Source organism: Osmia bicornis, chromosome 6, assembly GCF_907164935.1.
Source record: "Osmia bicornis bicornis chromosome 6, iOsmBic2.1, whole genome shotgun sequence".
In the NCBI taxonomy this organism is placed as follows: domain Eukaryota; kingdom Metazoa; phylum Arthropoda; class Insecta; order Hymenoptera; family Megachilidae; genus Osmia; species Osmia bicornis.
This window is the reverse complement of record NC_060221.1, coordinates 9,463,305-9,482,126: the sequence shown is the minus strand read 5'-3', so window position 1 is coordinate 9,482,126 and position 18,822 is coordinate 9,463,305. Positions and strand designations below refer to the sequence as shown.

Below are 18,822 nucleotides of genomic sequence, written 5' to 3'. Positions count from 1 at the left end.
TTACTATATTTCTGAAAAGTGGTAAGAAAATGAAATCTATACAATCTAAATAAACATAATCATTTACAGGGTTTTTCAATTATTAAAGATCAGCTTTATTAATATTCTTTTCACTTAAAATTAATGAAATTAATTAAAATAATTTATGAAATACTAAAAAAGCATTCACAGATTACGATTCAATTTAATACAAAAATAATTGTAGTAATTTCATAATATTTTCTTCTTCTTTGTACATTCCATATTTATTCCACAAATTATAGTCACACTTTATAAAATACTCTTCCTGTATTCAACATCTATTCTTTAAAGGAATATTTATCTATCTCTAAAATTCCCATCTTTATTTATCATTTTACAACATTCTTATTAATAATTATGAATCACTAAAAGCTACTCCCAATCTAGATTACATCATTATTTTCCTTCAGCAAGAATAATTATTTTGCAGTTATTTTGCAACTGCCTCAATTTTTCACCAAGATTCACGAGAAATGTTCGTTTTTCTCTATATACTTTGAATTTAGAATATCAGTAAAGTGCAGTTAAAATACAGCCTACAGAATTACACTCTTCAAGCTGTATGGAAAAAATGAAGAACTTCTTTTGGTTTCGTTCATTGCGATTCACCATTGATGTCGCTATTTACAATAACTTTACAAAAGTCTCATTACCATAACAAAGGAAACTCAATATTATATAATGCGATGAAGATGGACAGACGGACAAAGAGATCATAAATGTGTGTGTGTGTGTGTGTGTGCGTTTCAATAAATGAAAAAAGTAATAGAACTAGGAATGAAAAGAGAAAATGAAAATTATAGATTATGTTAACCCATTAAGGCCCAAAGTTGCCTAAACATAACATTTCATTCAGAGGCGGATTGGCCGGCCATTGGGAGTTCCAGAAAATTCCCTGGGGAGCAGTAAGAATTTGAGGTCTAATTAATTAACCTTTGACTGGTACGGTTAATTACAGACAATATTTGAACAATTGCAAAAGCAAAATTTAATTTAATTCTGATGGGATATTTTAAGTATTTTCTTAATTACCAAAAAAAGTCTTGGTCAACACCTATTTCGATTATTAAGGTACATAGTATCATCTGTTACCTGATTGTATGGAGTATTGCAGGACTCCCCTGTAGAAGTTAAAGGTAAAAATTAGGACCCGTTCTGTCGTTAAACCCCCAATAATTTAAATCCCAATCCGCCTCTGATTCCATTACACAAAAGTCACATATTTAATAATTTTTTTTGACAGCATTTCTATTATTTATTATATACTTCTATGAGTGTTAAATAATTATATGTATTAAAATCACCTTATTTCACTACTTGGGACTTACTGGGTTAAGTTGAAGAATAAAAAATTAATGAGAAATATAAATTACCGAAAAGTTAAATCAATAGCTTTCATTTTATTTGTAATATTTGAGACTAGATGAGAATAGGAAATTTTTCATCGGGATGGTTTAGAATCCGCTTGGAAAGGGAGCAATTCGGTTATGGTTTCGTAAGATAGTGATATCACGAAGCGAAATATGTAAGTACTTTAGAGTTTAAAGGATAGATCCTTTGATGTGCACGATACTGTGCAACATTATCATAGAATAAACTTTTCCTAGAAGTAATCGTATAATAAATGAGGAAGTATTTTCATATTATAAAATTATTTTTAATAGAGTTTGATTTTCTAATTTCTGTGCAGATGACTTTGAGAAATAAATGCACCTCTTATTAATAAATTTTTTAAATTAAAAAAACACATTCAAACTATATACATAGTGTATTGAATAATAAATGAATTTTTAATAGCATGTTAGGTACACAAATTTACAGTAATGGCACAAATAATGATTAAAACCAAAAAATAACTTTATTAAATAAAATTAGTAGTAATTAGTTGACCCTCGTTTATCTTGCATTCAAGTAGAATTATTAACATCAGTTTTCATTGCCATTCTGTATTAAAATTCGTATCCCAATGTGATATACATATGTTCGAACATTTAAGGATCTTTTGCTGGATTTTATTGGTAAGAAAAAATAATTTTACATTCTGTAGAAGAAACGTTTTATTTATGTAAAATACCAACATGCATGCGTTTAAAGTATGAAGCAGAAATTAAATTAGTTACCAATTAATTATAATATACCGAAAGACAGTAGTTTGTTAAATAATTTTGTTGAATGTTGTCAGGTCATCCCATAAGCAATGTGAGTATTCAGTGAAAGTCAATTTTGTTTATTTTTAATCCTGAAAACGGAGTTGCAAAGTGTAAAATGATAAAGAAATTTTCAATTTAAGATTTTAATATTTTCGATATAATTTATTAACAACTCTCCTTATTGGTAAAAAATAACGTATTTCTAAACAAAAATTTTTGATCAGATCTGAAATTTCAGACCTTAATAAAAAAAAAAAAAAAACAATAGGAAAGCAGAAGATATGATATTTATAGAAAAACAATTGTCTTCTATCTTATTTTTTTTCTTTTTTTTCGATAACTTTGAAGAAATTAAATTAAAAATATTTGTTTAAGACAAGTTATATTTTTAAAATCATTAGAAATGAAAAGAATTCAGTGATTGACTAATCATTTGCACGGGTGCATCAAAAAAGTGCAGTTGCATCATTTTTTAAATGGTATCTCTGGTTTGCCGTGTCAGTTTCAGAGAATCAGTCTTTAGAGGGTCAATCACTGTTTTCGACGTTTGATATTACACTAGAAGACCCATTTTTCATTTCCCTTAACCATGCTATCCAGGTATGGTTCCTATTTTAAAGGAAAAAAGGAAAACGTAACACTTCTGTTCTCTCTGTTCAAAATGTCCTTCGGACATTGTAACTCGTACTGTACCCATTACATATTTCATCTTGCTGAATTTTCCAATTTTTTTGAGATGTCAGTATACAGTTGTAAAAGTAGATAAATTTATTGAGAAACATTTTTATAGATTTTGTATGCAGTATTCGAATAAAGTAATAAAGAAAAAAAAATATAATAAAAGGATAATAACGAAACAACATAATAATACACTATAATGGGATTAGGTATTTTACAGTATATTTTTTTATAAATATGAATGATTTTTAAATTATTCACAGTAACTTTGTATCAAATTTGAAAATGCCACTGATAAATAATTGCACTTGTTTGTGGGATGAGCTGATACTAAAACCCTTTAGAATTGTGATTCCGTTTAGAAAGTCTGCCTTTACAATTTCTTTTTAAGAAACGTACTTGCATTTTATTGTAGAAAACAAGAAATAGAAAAATATGAAATTCATTACATAGTAGTGATTGATCCCTATTAACCCCAAATTGTTTTAATATTTACAACGAAGGATTATAAGATCTCACAGATTTTAAACAGCTTCGTAAAAGTAGAGGTCGCATTCGACCCCAATTTTGAATCAAGTACTTAATTAACTTAATAGATAAGTCTTCAATTACAGTCAAGCAGGCTTGCACAACTTGATACTGTCTGAGCAATTAAAGCACACCTTGAAAGACAATTATATGATAGGGTGTTGCTTCAATAAAAGAATAGTAATTACTTTCAATAGATATCAAAATATAATAGAATATGGAATTTTTACAAAAATAATGTAAAGTCAAAAAAATAGGAAAAAAAGCAAAGAAGCAAGGATAATTGAATAGCTTTAGAAGTATTTGTACATATCTACTTCTAAATTATATTAATTAAGGGCACCACTTGTGCAGGCCTGCAATTAAGAAGCCAGAATAAATGAGTAAAGGTATGTTCTCTTCGGTAGGAACAATAGGCAGGTTCAAAGCGTGTGTGCGGATATAGCGTTGAAAGAGGTGTTAAGATACAGGGGAGAAATAGAAAAAGGAAAAGGGAAAAAGAGAAAAAGGAATTCCCGGAGGGTCGAGCAAATGGGTTAAACGAGAGGGGGAGAAAGAGAGTGAGAGAGGCAACCCGTCGGGGTTCTGTCTTCTTCGCAGGTTATCGGAGCTGTACCACCGAGGCACCTCCTCGAGCCACGCAGGATCTTTGGAGGAGGATGTCCAACGGCTAAGCGCAACCTCAACGACCTCGGAATCCTTGGAGAGCAATGGCCTCGATACCGAGATACCAGCTGCAGCCAGGAGACCTCGTAGCACGAGGGGCTCGCAAAAGTGGAGTAACGTACGCGCCGTCATGGCGCTATATTCCTCTCTACGCAAGATCAAGAGGTACCCCCGTAACCTCGAAACTGCACTCTCGCTCGTACATCGCGTACACTCATACACAATGGTTACACATAGACATATGCTACAGTATATCTATTATCTCTCTAAATGACACAAGCTCGTTGGATGTATACCTTGCTTCTTAGGTCAGGCTTAGATTAGGCTAGTATCCAAGAGCAAGAAAAATAAAGAGAAGACTATATTTCTCATCTATTAAACTGTCTTTCTTGTCTACTGTCCTATTACCTCTTTGTATGACACGAGCTGATAGAATTCATACCTAGCTTTATAGGTTAGCTTTAAATTAATGAAATAAGTGATAAAGTAGATAGAGTGACTGTCTAATTGTAAGAGCAAGAAAGATAGATAGATGGTTAATTTTCTTATCTATAAAGCTATTTATCTTGTCTATTGTTCTATTAACTCTCTATATGACACGAGCTCATACAATCCATACCTAGCTTTTTAGGTTAGCTTTAAATTAATAAAATAAGAGATAAAGTAGGTAGAGTGACTGTCTAATTGTAAGAGCAAGAAAGATGGATAGATGGTTAATTTTCTTATCTATAAAGCTATTTTTTTGTTTATCGTTCTATTACCTCTCTGTGACACAAGATCGTAGAATCTATACCTAGCTTTTTAGGTTAGGTTTAGATTAATAAAATAAGTCATCGAGTAGCTAGATCTAGCGTTGAAGAATAAGAAAAATAGAGGGAGGCTAATTTTCTTATCTATTAACCTATCTTTCTTGCCTATTGTTCTATTACCTCTCTAAGTGACACAAGCTCCTAGGATCTACATATATCCTGTCTCTTAGGTCAAGTATATAGTATTTTCCACGAGAGAGTAATAGCATTTCGCGCAGCTCGACTGCTACTCCACCATGATTTACTTTCCATTGCATCCGCTATATACACGATGGACAAGATATACTAATATAGGAACAGCTTATTATAGGACAGAGGTAGTGAATAAGTGAATCATAATTCACAAGTTTATGATCACCGGATATATTTTCTGCCCAGCGTCGCTTACAACATACAGCCGTACGGTGTTACCTTAGTAGCGGAGCGTGGCAGAACCAATCAGAGCCAACATACTACTCTCTCGTGAAAAATACTATACATTAGTAAAGTAAATGGAGTAGTAGCTAGCCCTGCTATCCAAGATCCAAGGGGATGAAAAATAAAGAGAATGCTATCTCTCTTATCTATTAGGCTATCTTTCTTTTCTATTATTCTATTACCTCTCTAAGTAACACGAGCTTGTTGGATCCATATCTTACTTCTTGTGGTTAGGCTAAGTTTACATGGGTAAAGTAAGTGATAGAATAGCCAGAGTTACGGGTATCCAAAGGCAAAAAACATGCTTAGGAAGAAGAGTTTTACTTTTGTCCTTGGATACTAACGCCCAGGTAGTCAACCATTTACTTTACCGATGTAAACTACCCTTAACCCTTTCAGTGCTATTGGCGCTTTTGAGTATTCGAGTGTTTTCTCTCTATGTTGTAGGTGGAACTGTCTGATCTCACCGATATACTTCCTGGATCAGGTTTACACTAATGCTATAATTCCTGTTTCTACATCTTTCTGGACAGATGGAAAGGTTCTTCTCGGAATAATTCATCGAATTGTCGGCAACAATTTGTTCCTTTTGTAATTTATATAGCATTGGTATAAACATTGTCAAGGAAGACTATCAGTCAACTAGAACAGGCTTTACATACTTATTATAGTTACCTGCACCTGCAGGTGTCTAACAGCTTTTCTTAATCATAAAGTATCATAATTTTCGAGTTCTTGATTGAAATTATTTCGTGAACTTATAGAAACGTCCCCCTCCCCCTTCGATTTTGATGATTTTTAAATATGTTTTAAAATTCGATGTTTCAAGCAACTTTCCTCTCTAAAGCTTCGTACTGACTTGAGCCTTCGTGCGCGCACGAGCGATTTACGCGCACGAATGCGTACGAAACGTCTATGCGTGTGCGCTAACTCTAAACACGCGATCCGCGGTTGGCGCAAAAATTGCATACACACAACCATTCGTGTGCACGAAAATCTCAAAAATGCTCAAGTAAGTACGCGGCTTAAACTATACCAATGTCGGACTCGATTAGTTTGCGAGATATTCGAGAAAGAATATTGTTACTACCACAGTGAATTCTGCCTATACGTATGCGTCCGTGGCCGTGTGTGCGACGGCTCGCTTACCTACCGTTTCTGTAAGCAGTACCTCGTAATCCGGCCCCTATTCATACAACAGGTGAAGTGAAAAATCAAAATTATGACATTTGACTCGCGTGCTAATTGATATAGCTTAGCCTAACCTAATCTAACCTAGACGTATAAATAACAGAAAAAATAAAATATCGCCAACATTAGTACGAACGGCAGACAATCTTGTTGTGCACAATGATTAATACCAATGTTGACGGAATATAATTTTTTTCATTACTTACACGTCTAGATTAGGTTATATTGTTGAAAGGGTAGCGGCGGCCCACACAAGGAAGAGGTTTTAGTCGGTAGTATATCACCCCTCTGGGTGGTATGAGTCCCACATTGTTCTAGCTTTCGGTAATTATTGAGATTAGGTTACACCTCACCGATTTTGATGAAATTTAAATATATTGTAAAACTCAACATTTTGAACAACTTTTTCCTATACATATAACCGCCGCTCGACCTTAGTTTTCGAGATATTTTCGAAAAACTGTTGAAACTAACACATTGAATTCTGGCCATCCGTGTGTGTCCGCGACAACGTACGCATCAGTATGGGATCGCCGCTTTTCTACTGTTTTTGCAGGCAGCAGCACGGCGACCGACATCAATATACACATGTATATATACATATATTACGGGTGGACTTAAAAATTAAATTTAACTAATTTTCATGATTTTGAATCTCAGTATGCGTGTCTGGTCGCCTAACGGCGACCAGAATGTAACTTTACCCTAACCTAACTTAATTCACTGATTAGGTAGAGTAGATTGGGTTAGGTTAGGCTATATTAAATTCCCAGGTGCCATCATAGCTACGATACATTGAAATCATGAATGCAGAAGTACACAAGGTATATATTGGTCATTGGTGGCCGTGCTGTTGCCTGCAGGAACAGTAGAAAAGTGGCGATCCCATACTAATGCGTGCGTTGTCGCGGACACACACGGATGGTCAGAATTCAATGTGTTAGTTTCAACAGTTTTTCGAAAATATCTCGAAAACTAAGGCCGAGCGGCGGTTATATGTATAGGAAAAAGTTGTTCAAAATGTTGAGTTTTACAATATATTTAAATTTCATCAAAATCGGTGAGGTGTAACCTAATCTCAATAATTACCAATAAAAAGTAAGGTTATATTAATATTCTGACCGCCTTTAGGAGGCTGGTCACACAAGTCCAATGTCAAAATTATTGAAATTATTTAACTTTGATTTTAATCTCACCTGTTATATTGACAAACAGTACAGAAGCGAGGGCTGTTTGCCGATGCACACGCAGCTGCGGACGTATCCGTACAGGTACAGGTGAAATTCAATAATTTTTGCGGAATTTCTCGCAAACTAATCAAGTCCAACATATAACTTAGAAGAAGAAAGTAGCTTAAAATGTCAAATTTTACAACATATTTAAAAATCATCGAAATCGGAGGGGAGGACCTTTTTCACAAGTTTACCAGTCATTTAATATGTGCCATCACTGCTTCTTTAACTTTTTTAAATAGAGGTTTTAACAAGAAATAATTTTTACATTATTTATTGAAAAAATATCCGTCATTTCTACAAATTCTACAAAGTATTTCACATTGGACTTTTTGTAAGCAATGAGAAGTATAGGGTGTGTATATTGAGGCACGTGTGCTGTAAGGTGTGACAAATTTTTTCGCTGTTTAATCTAAGATTTAGAATTTAGATTTTTATTTAATTTACAACGCAAAACAAATTAACATCACTCGACAAACAGTTTTAGTCAACGTCCTAACTAAAAGTAACCGAGGAGTCCGAGATGTATAATGAACATGAAAGTAAATACATACGTGTATTTATTGCGAATTGTTGCTAGAAACAAGCTGCTTGCGGCAGTTAGTGGAGAGATTTCGTTTCCACTAAAAGCACTCATTTCAAGGCACACTTTGGTTACCAGTTAGGTAGAAACTAGAAAGCACTTTCATACAAGCAACAATATGGTTTGAAACGGAATGTTACCAGTTGTTGCTATATTTCCTTTGGTCTCATAGAAAAGTATGAATTCAACAGAAGAAATTTTATTCTTATTATTTATTTTACTAAAACAGTGATAAAACTGTAATACATTTTAACTTGAAAGTTAGTGCTTTTACTGATGAAATTAAAATTATCCCATCGTTTTGTTACTTTTCTTTAATTTTAAAAAGAAATACAGTTTTAAACAATAAAAAGTATATCTCAATCTTAAAAACTTATTTGAAAAAAAGTGATATAACATTAAAAATTTTCAACATTATATAAAAATAATTTTTGACTACAAATGTTTAAAAAATATAAAAATTTCACAATATATTATTTTATGTAACAGATCTGCAACATAATACAACGAAGGGTTAATAAATTTAATAAGCGAATATTGTAGCTCAAATAAATGAGTTCGATACCTGACATTAATTTGAGGTACTTAAAGTTAAATCTATAATTTCTTTATTCAAATATAGATAACACCTATATGTTATTTAGAACACTGTTTATGATTTTTTAATGTAAGGTAAAAATTATGAAACAGGGGTATTCATAGATTAACTCACAGATGACGGACCATGTAGAGAACCCCAATTGTAATTTAATTTTGTGTTATATTATTTTTATTTTCTAAATTTTATAGTTATTCTTCTTATGAAACTCTTTAGTTTAAAAATTATATATTCAACTTTAGATTAATACCCGAACTAATTATTATTACTAATTATTTTAATTTTCTAAATTTTACAGTTACTCTTCTAATATATGAAACTTCTTCGTTTAAAAATTATACATTTAACTTTACGTTAATACCCTTGTATATGTTTTGAAGTTTGGGTCACGATTGACTTATCGCTGACCAAGGGTTGAAAATCAATTATACATCTGTATGTTGCATTTCTAAGTCATGGTAATTAAGGGTTGAGGTAACATGTTGCATCTCGAACTAGTTTATTTAAGTTACAAGATATTTCATTACTGCTCCTAGAAGTTTCAATGTCTTTCTCGATAGATCTCATTGTTGCTAACAATAAAACTAAAATGTTGCTACAGATTACCTGTTTGTATTGCGAAGTAGTAAGATCAAACAAAATAATAATAACAAGGGGTAACGTTCTGTGCAGGAACAAGCCAACACTCTAATGGGAATATAATGTCCTTTAGATAGCATTTGCCTTTCGAATTAAGGAAGCAATATGTGATAACAGCCATTCTAAATCAAAACTGTCAACGTGGGTACGTTTTAAATATATTCTGGTAATAAGTTGTCTTTATTCCAGAAATTCCAAAAATATAACCCACTAAACTTACACTTATTTTTTACTTTAAAGATTCCAAAATTTGTGTTCCCTTTATTGCTTTTTTTTATAGCAAATAGTGTGGAAAATTTATCTTTCTTATTGTAACGCTATTTGAAACAACTAACTCTGTGAACCTAGTATATGTAATAAATTGCAAAAATAATAATCAGTAGGGGTAATTTCCTTTTTTTTTTTTCTTTTCAACAAACATCGAGAAACACCGTTTTTAATTTGCTAATATGAGGATAAATTGAACCTTCTGATCACCTTTAGTTACGCTACCGGTGGGATCTGTTAACCTCAGTGCAATAAACGTGGACGGTCGCAATCAAATCAGGTTTTCCCAGGGAAAATAGTAATCTCTTGGGTTCTCGCTCTTTCCATAGACATCTCCGGGCAAAATGATAATACAGGGCCCAATATACATACATACAGGGTGTCCCAGCCAAACTGTTACGGAGCTCTTATTCCGTAACTATTAATGATACAAAAAATTATTGATATGAAAATTGCATGGAAACAGAGGGCCTATGTTTTGGCCGAAGTGAAAAATCTTTTGCATTATTAGTTTAAGAGATATGATGGTCAAATTTTGTTTTTTAAATGGCACTATATATTTTCTTCCAAATCATGTGATAGTGCTTTTCAAGGCGAATTCATTAAGCTGTAATGTATACACCCGATTTTAATTAGTTTTCAAGATATAACGTTTACAAATTTCCCGATTTTCAGTGGATACGTCTCGGTTTGAATGGCTATTCGTAAAAGCGGCCCTATCGTTGCGGTAAGTGCCACAACGGTTATTCTTTGGGTCTGCCGTTCCTAGCGTAGACCCCCACTGTGGCACTTACCGCAACAATAAGGCCGCTTTTGTAGAAGTCTGCCCTATCATTTGCATGTAAATTTACGCAGGGAAGTTTTAATTGATATTTATTTGAGATTCATATTTCACAATTATATACTAATTCGACTATATTCTATAATATTTAATGATTGAAAATTATATTATTTTGTTTCTAAATTATTTGTAATATTCATATCGTCTAAATCGAGCTTTTGAGAATTCCTGCTTCCCTTATATCGCCATTTTCCCTGGGGAAACCTGATTTTATTACAAGTGTACATACATAGAAAGTAACTGGTGGACGAAAGTGAATACTGTTTGTGATGCTACTCTTCCACTATCATAATTTTATCTCCCTTTTCCCCTCCAAGAGAAAATTAGGAAAACTTGATACATTTTTCGCCCTACCGACAATATATTATAACGATAGTCTAGTATAGCTATGAATATTAATGACTTTTGTAGAATCTAGTGGAAATGACGAGTTACACGTGTTACAGAGATAGAAACTCTGCCACATAAAAAGATAAAATCTTGCAATTTAGAAAAAGAATATTATCTGTCTGATGTTCTGGAGCAGGCGTGCGTTACTGTCTGGGGGGAAGCGTGAGATAGCGTGAGCTGTCTGGGGAATTTATAGATTTACGCAAGGTTTTGGTAAAAGTGTGGAATTTTTCTGGAAAGTCTGTGACCTTTGATACGGTGCCTTATTATTATTAAGTACCCGTTTTAGTAATTTTTGTTTGGTCCGTGGTGATCAATTGTTTGCTTTACAAACTAGAAAAGACAGAGCAGATTTACGAGCGGTGCATGCTCCAAGATAAATGAGATGATTATTTATTAGGGCATTAGAATTGCTAATGCTAATTTTCAATAGAATGTAGTGAACCCAAACATTTGATGGCATAAATTGTTGTTCAACTGATTTTCTTGATAATCAGTTTTCGTTTTAAAGAGATCGTAATAAACGCGCATATTTAGGGACATAAATTAAAATGGTACAAGTTTTTGAAGTTCTTTGGAATAATTAACTCGCACACGGCATTTGTTATCAAAATGCTAATACACATATGTGTTGAAAATTTAAATATAAATAATTGGACCTCCTTCTGCAATAGGAAACCAATCAACGTTGGCATGGTTTTAAGTTTATTATCGATAAAGAATTAAAATTATTTTGATATTAAATGAAAAGATTCCCAATTAAAATGTAATTAAAATGTAAATATCTTACATCTAGCATCAATAGATATTTATATATTCAATGTACATTTCTTAAATTATTAAAAATATAAAGGAATTATTGCTGCAAAAAATTGTTAGGATTGAGTACGAATGAATAAAATAATATATTAAAACTATAAAATATTAAAATATGTATAAGAGAAATAACCTTTAAGTTCAACTTCAAGTACAGTCTTTAAACTCAACTTCATCTATTTCAGTTTTTGAAAAAATAATTCATCTCGTTTAAGTATTAACAATCCAATATAAATACAAAAAATAATTAACACTTTACCTACCGGGAATTTATTAATAGGCCTTTCGACACTATCAGTTGTTAATGAAAATTCAATGAACAATCTTCTAATTATTACAAATTTGCCTATAATTCCTTCAGTTAAAATAATAAAAGCTAAAAGTAAGGGTTAAACTTTTTAATCTGAAGTTATGTTAAATTATATGGCAATAGTGCCTATGTATTATATTTACAGACGGTAGATAACGTGTTAATTACCTATAAACGTTCAATAAATCTTGATAAATGATACAATAATGATGCTTTTAATTATTCATCTAAAAATCACATTATACACTATATGTACAAGTTAACAAACCTTCACGAATGAAACTTCCGCTTCCTTCACTGATAACGAATAACTTTTTTTTCATTTTCGAGACTTTCACGATGATTTGAATCCTTCGTTATAACTTTTCAAATTTCCATTGTGTCAGTGTTTTTCAGGTCAGCGCTGTAATAAACTGCAATGCTTATGAAATGTCGATAAAAACATAAAAAACTACAACACGATGGAAACCCAACAAAGCATAACATCGATCTTTTTCTTATTTGCAAGAAAATATTTGCCATTGCTACAAACATGGCAATAATACTATATATTCGTTCCAATTTGTTCTTTCCCAGAGAAATTTTTCAATTTTACTTTTTGATCTGCACTTTTACCAAAATCCAAACATAAGGTGTTCTGTTTAAATGTCATCACAAAGTTTTAAAATTTTCCATGAATTTGGTAAAAAATTGTGTCAGATAAAAGTTGAACTATATCTAATTGTAAGTTTTCATAATTTTTGTAAATCAGAATCCTTATATTTATATTTTTCTGCAAGGATATGGATGTTACCTTTTTGCTGCTTAGCAATGATGGTGGTATAACTAAAAAAGTGTAAACTTAAACAAGAAAGACTTTAAAATTTAAATTTTTGAAAATACTAAACACAGGTCTTATTAATTATTATTATTAGAAAACTGGTGGAATAACAAATACGCCGTTTTACGTGATAAAAATAGAAACAAATTTGACATTTTTTCAGTTGTGTCACTATCATTTTGTTATTTAGATGAAACTAAATCCTTTAAATTCATGTTTCAAATTTTCCATGGAAAATTTAACAACGACACACATAGTACGAAAGAAAGATTTTGCTTTATATACCATTTCGTGAGAAATCAAATGATTTAATTAGGTAGGTGACAATAAATAACTGCATCTTTCATGACACTAAAACCAATGGTGTATAAAGCGAAAGTTTATAGCTAAACCTTAAAAGCTAAGCTTTTAAAATTAACACCATATCGACACCTGATACGAACAACATTGTAACTAGTTTATGCTAACTTTACAGGAGAACATTTTACAATTTGCTGACTCTATTTTTTACATCTGCTATTTGTCTCTGATAGTGTAACAAGAACTGAAGTATAGCTTGTTTTTAGAGTACTTTTGAATGATTCATGTTTTCTCTAATTCAAAATATAATGTTTTTGAGATCAAAAGTCAGGAAATGTAGAGTTACAGTGTTTCATTTTTGATTGTTAAAAATAGTTATAATAAAAGTATGGTTCCTAGATAGGAAAAAATGTTATTTTCTTAATACGTTTATATTATAGTTATGAAAGACTATAGCAAAAGTTACAATATTGTTCATATCAGGTGTCGATATGAAACACAAGCTTCGAAGTTAACACTAATTTTATGGTACTATGTATTACTTATTTTCTGAAAACCGTAACTATAATTTTAGCCTATTTGCTACTACAAACACAGATATGCATTTTGTGCAAAACGTTCATATAACTAGAGACGTAGGTCCTCGTTTTGCAAGAAAAGTGACTTCAGTCGAAAAAGTTAATTTTTCAGTAAAGTAGTTTGAATTTTTATTTGTTCAATAAATTTACTATTTTATTGTCTTTCTGTTCAGGTAATTGTATTAAGGGTCTTCAGCCTTGCCTTTATTTATTAAAATATTAATTAACTACAGTTAATGTATAAAAATAATAATAATAAAAACCACGTAATTAAATTTTATTATTTTGTAGATTAATTTTATTAACACTCTTCCAAGTAAAAGGGGTTGTTAGAGTTTATTTTCCCAAGTATCCTATAATTGTCACTGATTTTGCAAATCGACGATATGTGCATTCTTCGCAAAACGCAAAATCACTTAAAAATCTTAAGATGATCTTTAACATTGAATTTTCCTAATTAGTATACTGTTCTAAGTGCATTTAAATATTTTCCCAAGCATAAAAATAATACAACAAAATTTAGATATAAGAAAAATACCGAAAATCAAAGATCCTACAGAAAGAAGACAGCTCGAGTCTTGGAGCTTAAAGACTCTAGCTCTGCCGGCTTTAGCTTCGAATTTAGACGGTTTCAGTTTGTACCGTTTCAACTGAAGCTCGAGCTTTCAAAGCTCAAGACGAAGCTTATTTTAACAACACTAACTGAAACTGTTTCCGTGCACAGTCGGAATGCGTTAGTATACATACTAAATCGATTCATGTGGTACATGTATATATTTGATGAATATCTGAGAAACACTTCCTGTATACAAAAAGGATTTACAAGATTGAAAATAATTTAAAAGCACTTGGAAATTTTACAGAAAACAAATAAACCGAATCTAATTATTTCCATTTATCCTGTTGCTACTGATAATGTAATATCTCGAAATTCTGCAAATACATTCCAATACATTTAAAGACTTCATAAAAATGTTCTAATAACAAATATTTAAATCATGGAATAATTTCAGTTAAACAGTAAAACACAATATCCACATCTTTGAAAAGAGCAGAGACCAACCTTATTATAATCCTTCCATTTGCCAAATCAATTAACTAAAAAAAAAGAAAATAGAGAAATTGATTAAGTATAAAAAGTGAAGTATTAAGTGCTTTGACACTAAAATTTTAGAAAATTTATTAAGTCGTGTTAATCATTTCGACGCGTGAATAATTCACATACATATGTGTATATGCAGATGTAAATATATAGTTCAACTTTTATCAATTTCATACAATTTTTTATAAAATTATTAAAAAGTCTTAAAATTACTTGATAATACTTATTTCAGACATCTTATATATCACCAATTTATAATACACTTTTTGTGTTATACAATTCAAATAGGTTGATTATTATGCAAGTGAATGAAACTGACTTTTATCCTTTTTCAGTATAGTTCATTACTCAAAAAAACATAATGTATATCAGTACTACTTTAAATCGGGACTGGATTTAAATTTCTGGAGCTTAGAGGCTTTCAAACGTTCGAGATCCTTCGTTGATCAACTTGGCTCAAAAACTCAAATTTATTCTAAATGAAATTCGATAAAAACATTTAATTGTAAAAAAAATGCATTCCACTACCTGGAAAGTGGGGCCCAGAATAGTAGCTTCTCTTAGACCTTCCCTTGAGAATGAAAACAGCCTTTTAAATTCAGATTATAAACCGTATTTTCAAAAATGGTTTATATATTCTTAAATAACAAATTCGGATAAATAAACAGATTTCAAAAAACTATATATTTAAAAGATACACATTTATACAAATCTACTAATTTATTAATATTTCAGACACCGATACAAATTTCCCTGAAAATTAGTCAACACTTTACTCCAGAAATTTTCCAAAATGTGCTGCTTTCAAAAACAAATTGCTTTTCTAAAAATCTGTTCTCATAAATAAAATTGCCAGTATACAAATCATTTTAAACTATTTAAATACAATAAACACTTTTCAAAATATTCAATTAAATATGATTTTGCAGCACCAATTTCAAGAACTATTTTCTTCCCATCAGAATAAATCCTTGCTAATAGAGAAAGAGGGTCGGAAAATAAATGTCAGGTCCTCTAGAAATTTTGAAATTCCAGAATTTTTTAAATCTGAAATTATAGGCTTCTAGAATTCTGAAAATCTGAATTTTGGAATTGTGGAATTTTAGAATGACGGAGGGTGAATCTGCATTTTTAAGGGGGCAAAGCGTTTCTGGCCTCTATCAATCTTCGCCAATGTGTACTATATCATAATAAAAAAGCATTTACTTGTAGAATCACTGGTATGACTTTTCTTTTCCGGTTAAAAAATGACCGGTTAACAGGTTAATATCCAAATGAAAATTCACGCAATAACTGTGACGTATAGAAAGACGCCTGTATGTACACAGTTCTTTCTCTCTCTTACCAAATCACATACGCGTACCTACATGTTCCACTTGGCCTCGTTCACGAGGTAAAACTAGTCTAAGATTCACCGGCGTGGAAGCCAGTGAACCCGACCAACGATACGGGTCACTTACCTCATAAAAGGAACCAGGAACAGCCAGCCTTAGGGTATTTTGTTTTCCCTCTGATCTGCAGTCGCGTTGCTTCGTGGTTGATATTTAAACTCTGGCCAAAAGGCCGTGGAATTTCCCTTTCATTCAAACTTGAGGGAAGCTTTCCAAAGAGACTTAAGGAAAGATTTCTAAAGAACCATTCAGAGATTGCTTTCTTCAACTTTCAGTATTATTTGTATAGTGCTTTATTAATCTTGAGAAACAACAAAATCGGGTCAATTATGGACGAAATTAATGAGTAACGTGGATGCTGATTAATGATCACAAATGAAATATGAAATGATCAATTGCAAATAAAGAATTAATTGGACTAATCTTTAACTACTATTACAATTTTCCTTATCATGAAATTAGTATTTAAATGCCTAACAATTAAATATGTTTTTTGCTTTCGAATGTTTTCTGAAACTAATAATGAAAGTTTTAATTAAATCTTGATTAAAACATGACAACCGATTAATGATTAATATTTACGTTAACGATTAACATTTATAATTAGTGATTGATAACTAATTTTATCAGTCGATTATATCAGCCATGTTTTTTCCTGACAATTAATTACTTTTAATTGTAAACATTAATCATACATCCAAATTAAGAATTTTAATCAGTTGATGTCCAACAGTAACAGAGACGTACTAAATATTTGCAATAATATCTTGAATATAATTAGAATTTTTTAAGGAATGATTTTACGTATTTGAAAAATAGTATTGAGAGGAATAATATAAAATGTAGATAATTATTGCTATTATCACAGTCAATGCTGATTATTATTTGTGTGATAAATTATAATTAGAATTGTAATTAAAATTTTATTATTTCTAGCTAGAACTTTAATTAGAAATGATTTCTAAACTATTGATATTATTTATTGCATTGATATGTGGGAAATAATTCTGCTTATAAGCATGCAATGATTGAGCAGATATATTCATAGTACCCAGAAGTGATTAAATGAAAAATGGTACAGTCCAATTTATGATATATTCAAGATATATTCAAATACATGTTTCTTATTGACTCCTGCTGTGGAAACGGTCACGGCAAGGCATGTGAGAGATTGAGTAGTGTATTCTGGTGTAGATAAGTATAAAGGAGTTTAGGGTGAGTTAAGGATAGTAACAGAAAGAGGCTGAAAAGCCCGGTAAAGGTGGGAAGTAATAGGTGAAGGTGAGGAAAGTACATTGGAAGGAAAAGGGAAGTGTGAAGAAGACGAGACGGTTTGAGGTTAGGTGAGAAAGGAGAGAAAGGAATACGCGGTTAAAGGAAAGAAAGAGAACGAAGGGAGAGACATCTAGAAAAGAGGGGGAGAAGAGCATAGAAGAGGACGGAAAGTCGGTAAAGAAGAGATAGGGAAAAAGAAAAAAGGATCTAATAACAAAGAACAGAAGACATGAGGGAGGAAAAAAAAGCTGAGGAAGGGAGGGATGAAACAGGGTGACTGGACGAGGGTGGAAGAAGAGGTAGACCGACGAATGTGGGGATACTGAGAAAAGAAAGGAGCATGAGTGTAGGAAGTATGTCAAACTTGGAGGAAATATGGAAAAGGAAGAGAAAAGCAGGAGGAGAAGAGGGGGAGGAGAGGGAAAAGTCAAATGCGGGGGTGGATGTTCAGAGAAAGCAACCTGGTAGGGAGATCCCCAGAAAAGAAGAAAGAGAAAAAGGAAGAAGAAGGAGGAATAGGGGAAATAAAAGAGCTGATTAAAGAATTAGGAGAGAGGATGGAGTCAAACATGAGGGTACTAGGGAAAAATCTAAAAGGGGAAATAAGAGGGGAGAGAGAAAAGTTAAAAGAAGAAATAAAAAGAAGAGAAGATAAATGGATAGAACAGAAGAAAGATATGGAATAGAAAATAGAAATGATATGGAAGAAAGTTGAGGAACTGGAGAGGGGGGAGAAGGAGAATCACTTTTATCATCGAAAGGGTTAACGACAGAAATGAACTGGCCATCTACCCTTTGTTGAGGGTGCAAAAAGTTTGGAAAAATTCCTTGTGGACAAATAGGAATTTAAGATCTAATTAACATTTTAATTGCCTTAATTTTATCTACTCTAATTTCCCAGCATAAAATGAAGCTTTCAAATATAAGTTTTTACCAATAATTTCTATTAGATATAAAAAAAGCATGAAACTGAAAAGTCATCAATTTTATAAAATATATGGCTGTCAAAATAGTTTAATTATTATAATTTTTGGTAAAAATTTCAATCCCAGTCTGCTCCTGGTTAAAGAATAAGCAGAAGTTCAAGAATGCTATTGGACCTTGATTTTGTTCCTTTTACCTCGTGAACATGTCATCAATTGCAATGTATTGGCTGACTATGTACTGGTCACCGCAATTCTATCCTCTTTTCTCACTCTATTTTAGCCTGTAACCATCGA

The 18,822-nt window shown here is 31.8% G+C and overlaps 1 protein-coding gene across 1 annotated transcript in view; it reads left to right on the top strand.

Annotated features, from left to right (window-relative positions):
• Window positions 1–18,822, top strand: part of LOC114878195 — a 164,477-nt gene that overhangs the window by 30,634 nt on the left and 115,021 nt on the right. Inside the window, exon 4 of the mRNA XM_029191711.2 lies at window positions 3,978–4,208. Within this exon, the coding sequence (XP_029047544.2) occupies window positions 3,978–4,208 (231 nt within the window). The remainder of the gene's footprint in view (window positions 1–3,977; window positions 4,209–18,822) is intronic.